We start from the raw sequence: 4475 nt of genomic DNA on the forward strand, positions 1-4475 counted from the left end.
ATCCATCCCTGCTGCAGCCCTTCCTAGGGCTGGATCTGCCTGTCACACCAGCTTGGCAACTGGGGACAGTCTTAATAGTCTGGGCAGGTTGTGGGGCTCAGCAGCGCTTCTCTGTGCCAGGACAGGCACTTCTGGGCTGGGCCCTGGGTGAGGCCATTGTACCCTCACCTCATGGTCAGCTGCGAGCCTCTTGGGGGACCTCTGGGGTCAATCCCCACCTGCCCAAGGCCAAGACATTCTCCCCAGCCCTGACCAGGGCTGGAGCACAGGGCAGGGATTGCATTCACCTCTCTGCCTGCATGCCTCGGGCTCACGCCAGCTCAGACATCTGATCTTAATGCAGCATTCAAAGGCTTTGGTGGTTGTTTCCTATTGCTTCTACTCTGGATGTTGTTTATTAAAACCCTGGTTTGTACTGGTGTCTGGCTGTGCCCGATTCTCACAGAGCCATGACTTCAGGCATCTGCCCAGTTCCACTGGCCTATGACTCATTGCTGAGCCTCAGGTTCTATTGCTGCTGATTCTCACCCTCCTCTGTGGTTTTCTTCTCTGAATCCCACCAGTGAGTGGCTTTTTGTTTTGTTTATCTGCATGGGTCTGGGTAACCACTTGCCATCCCACTGCATATGAATGCACAATGAGAAGTCCAACACCACAGAAATAACTGCTGCGGCAGCATTTCATCCTTAACCAATCTAAGGAGATAGATTTAATTTTTTTTTAAATCTCTAGTCCTATTTATTTTTAAACATAAATCCTGCTGTTTATTTCTGTAGTCCAGCTTCCCCCATCCTACAACCACATCTTTCACTTCATGGCTCCACAGACATTATGTGGTTTATCAGTGGGGGTAGGCAGGAGCAAACTGTACTTCCATGCTGCTGAGCTCCCCTCTCCGTGCAGCAAGAGGGAATGCTTCCAGACCAGCCTTCAGGGGAGTAGCTGCAAATGAGGGATTGGAGCTGGCATTCAGATTACTTTGGATGTCAGAAAGCTTGTCTTGGACCTGTTGAAATGTGTTGTTGTTTCTGCCAGCCTTGAGAAAAAATAAACAATAGAGAATATGCTCTCAGTGACTTTTCAGCACTGCTTAAATTTTACCTGGTGTTCCCTCTTTGTCCCTCATCAGCACTGCTCCCCAGCCTCTCCAAAAATCCTGACACTGGTGCTGGTGTTCTGCTTTTCCCAGCCATGGGAATCAGGAGCTCTCTTTTGTGTGCTGCTGTGGCTTCGTGTGTCTCAAGGGGAAACCCCCACCACAATCAGACTGTTTATTAGCAACCTCTAAATGAACTTCGTTCTAAAATCTTTTCATTCTTCCTCCAGATCCAAAATGCCCCGGGGATGTGGATCTCCAGAGTGGGGATTGGGACATCAAGACCATTACCAGCTCACTGAAGTTCTATCTCAGGTAGCACTGCAGGTCACACCTGCCCAAGGAGGCAAAGGGGACTGGGGCTAATCCACATGAAAGGTGCAATGAGCTGCCAGATATCCACATCTGGCTGTTGAAAAGGGCAAAGTGACAAAGGCTTTGGGAAGAGGAATGATAAATATGGGTGTTGCAGAACCCCCCAATCCCATGGGATGAGCTGTTTCAGTGATATTGACTGCAGAGGGAGATGCCACTGGGACCTGGTGGCACTGAGGGATGAGCCAGTTTGCCCATCAGTTCAAGATGGGTCACAAGTGGGTCACAATGCCCTGCAGAGCTCAGTTTTCTTTCTGGTTGTTGCAGGAACCTGTCTGAACCCGTCATGACGTACAAGCTCCACAAAGAGCTGGTCCTGGCTGCCAGTAAGTCCCACAGCTGCCCCACTGATGGTCCCTGGCCCTGCTCTCCCCAGCCAGGGTCCATCAAAATCACTTGGCAGAGCTCTGCCAGCCCGTGGTGTCCAGCTGCTTCACCTGTAGAAAGAGCAGTGACCCTCTCCTCTGAGTGCTCATCTGTGCAGGGGATGTGGTGCTGGGTGTTCCCTTCCCTCCTTTGCTACTGCAGTGCCCTTCCCTCAAACAGGGTCTTGTGCTTTTGGAGGGTCTGGAGAGCCAGAGGATATTACTCACTTGAAAGCAGCTCAAGTGTGCCACAAGAATTGTTTCCCCCTAGTATTGATATATTTATTTTAAAACCTGTGAGGGAATGGGACGGTGCTGTTGCCACTCAGATAAGTAGGTATTCCCTTTAGGTTGTGAAATTTGTCCTGGGATGTTGAAAACAGAGTGTCTACCAGCACATGGAAGACATTTCTCTGCTGTAGTTGTTGGGATTGAGTCACAGTTGGGAATAACAGAGGTCAGGCAAGAAGCAGAGGTGTAGTGCCAGGGCTTCACCTGTGCTGAGCCAGCCGGTCCTCAGCTGTCACCTCGTTGTGGCTGTTGCAGATGAGCCATGACAGTTGTGAGCCCTGTGAGGGAGACGGATGCAGGGAGCTGGTCATCACCATCAGCATGGGAGTGCTGGCATTTGGAAATGTGTGACATTAGAGCTTCCCTCACCTCACTGTGCCTCCAGAAGTCACTGGGAGAGTGCCCACTTCTTCTTCATGTGTCCCTCTGGAGAATGAAAAACACCCATTCTTTCTTGGAAAGGGAAATGTTCCACCACTTGCTGAACATGGTCAAGCCCAGGATTTATTAGTTTCAGAGCTGGTTAAGCCCATGATGTGTGGGCAAGACCTTTATCCCTTCCCTGCCCTCCCTCAGAAACTTGCACCATTGAGCTTCCCAGCCACCCAGACCCCACACCATTCTTCTCACACCAGGTATTTTATTGTTTCTTGATTATTTATGCTTCTAAGGGTGACTTCTTTGGCTCAGGGACTTAGGTTTTTGCCCTGCAGGATATTTTAGGTGTTGTTCAGTGTCAGAGCTCTCTGGGCTGATAGGACTCCCAGAGGGAAGCTGTGTGCTCCCAGGTGTGTGGGACAAGGGTGCGAAGGGGAGGACCTGCCCATGCCCAGCCTCTTTTGGCATGTGTCCCTGGGCTCCTTTTCAAGCTCCATTTCTTCCTCTTTCCACTTCATATTGTTTCTCACAGTGTTCATCCTGTTGCTATGAAATCTCACTTCCCTCTGCTCCCCATCGCTCCCATGCTGTGCAGGGAACAGCTTCCACAGGTTTCCTTTGGCTTTATATTTCCCTGGTGTATTTAGTTTGAAAGTGTTGGGTACAAATTCTTCTTTGTGTTCCTGCTTTCCAGAGTCCGAGAACCTGGACTACAGGCTGGGAGCCATTCATGCACTGGTCTATAAACTGCCTGACAAGAACAGGGAGATGTTAGAACTCCTCATCCAGCACCTCGTCAAGTAAGTAGATGTTTTCCTCTAAAACCAAAGAAAGAGAATAATGGAATCAGCAGAACAAGCCTTTCTGGGAGGTCAGGTTTGCAAAATTTTATCCACCGTAGTCCCCTTGGGACTTTCCATGTGGATTGCACAAAGGGGGTGACTATCCTTGCTGCCCTCTGTGTCAAGTGATGCTTCTCTTTCTGGTTGCTCCTTCCATCCTTTCAGACATGCACAGAGCAGGAAATGATTTAAAAATGAAAATGTCCTCTGAGAGCAGGGGCTGTAAATTGTCACCCCTCAGAGATTTGTTGCAAACACCATAGTGTGCTCCCTTATATTCAGTTCTCTTCCTTCAGAGAGAGGGAAAATTAAAGCCAGAAGTCAATTCTGGATAAAAAGGGTATTGGAATTAAATCATTCCTTTTGTGTATATGCTTTGCAGATAACTTTTGATTACAGAGTTAAAGAGGAGCTGGGAGTGGGAAGAGATCAAATAAAGATGCTGTCAGCACATTGCTCTCTCCAGCATCTGTCCGAGCCAAACTTGTGTGTCAGAGCTAGAGCCATGTTTGTCACTGCTGGGAAACAAACTCTCCTGAAACACAACAAAGAAAATTGAATGACTGATTCTTAATGTATCTGGGATTTTGGGTTTTTTTCTTGGAATAAGATCTGTTTGGAAAAAGCAAACCAAGCCAAACTCTATTCCTCCTTCCCCTGCTCTCTGCAGCGTCTGTGAGCACAGCCGGGAGAATCTGATGTCACCGTCCAACATGGGGGTGATCTTCGGGCCCACCCTCATGCGAGCACAGGAGGACACTGTGGCAGCGATGATGAACATCAAGTTCCAAAACATCGTGGTCGAGATCCTGATCGAGCACTTTGGGAAGGTACAGGGCAGCCCCAGAGCAGCTCTGGCTGCTCCAGCCTGCTCCTGCAGACTGTTGCTGTGGCAACTGGCAGCACTCTGGCTCCTTCTGGAGTCTCCTTGGGCTGGCTTTATGTAACACGCTGCTCTGAAAGGCTTCAGGAGGAAGCAAAGGGTAGCAGGTGTGTTCCTCAATGCTGCTGTTATCTGGTCCCAGAGGAAACAGCGAGTCTGGGCATTTTTCCCTTTTCTTTTTAAATAAGGGGAAGCTTTATTGAAAAAACACTATTGTATGACTGGACATTACAGGGCTCCACTCT

General features: G+C 49.1%; 1 protein-coding gene across 1 annotated transcript in view; it reads left to right on the forward strand.

The window, feature by feature from the left end:
• The window catches only part of OPHN1 (oligophrenin 1), a 47270-nt gene that overhangs the window by 31839 nt on the left and 10956 nt on the right, over positions 1–4475 (forward strand). Inside the window, exons 15-18 of the mRNA XM_017741855.1 lie at positions 1327–1411; positions 1739–1797; positions 3200–3305; positions 4018–4177. Of these exons, the coding sequence (XP_017597344.1) occupies positions 1327–1411; positions 1739–1797; positions 3200–3305; positions 4018–4177 (410 nt within the window). The remainder of the gene's footprint in view (positions 1–1326; positions 1412–1738; positions 1798–3199; positions 3306–4017; positions 4178–4475) is intronic.

This window comes from Corvus brachyrhynchos, unplaced genomic scaffold, assembly GCF_000691975.1.
Source record: "Corvus brachyrhynchos isolate BGI_N302 unplaced genomic scaffold, ASM69197v1 scaffold220, whole genome shotgun sequence".
Lineage (NCBI taxonomy): Eukaryota > Metazoa > Chordata > Aves > Passeriformes > Corvidae > Corvus > Corvus brachyrhynchos.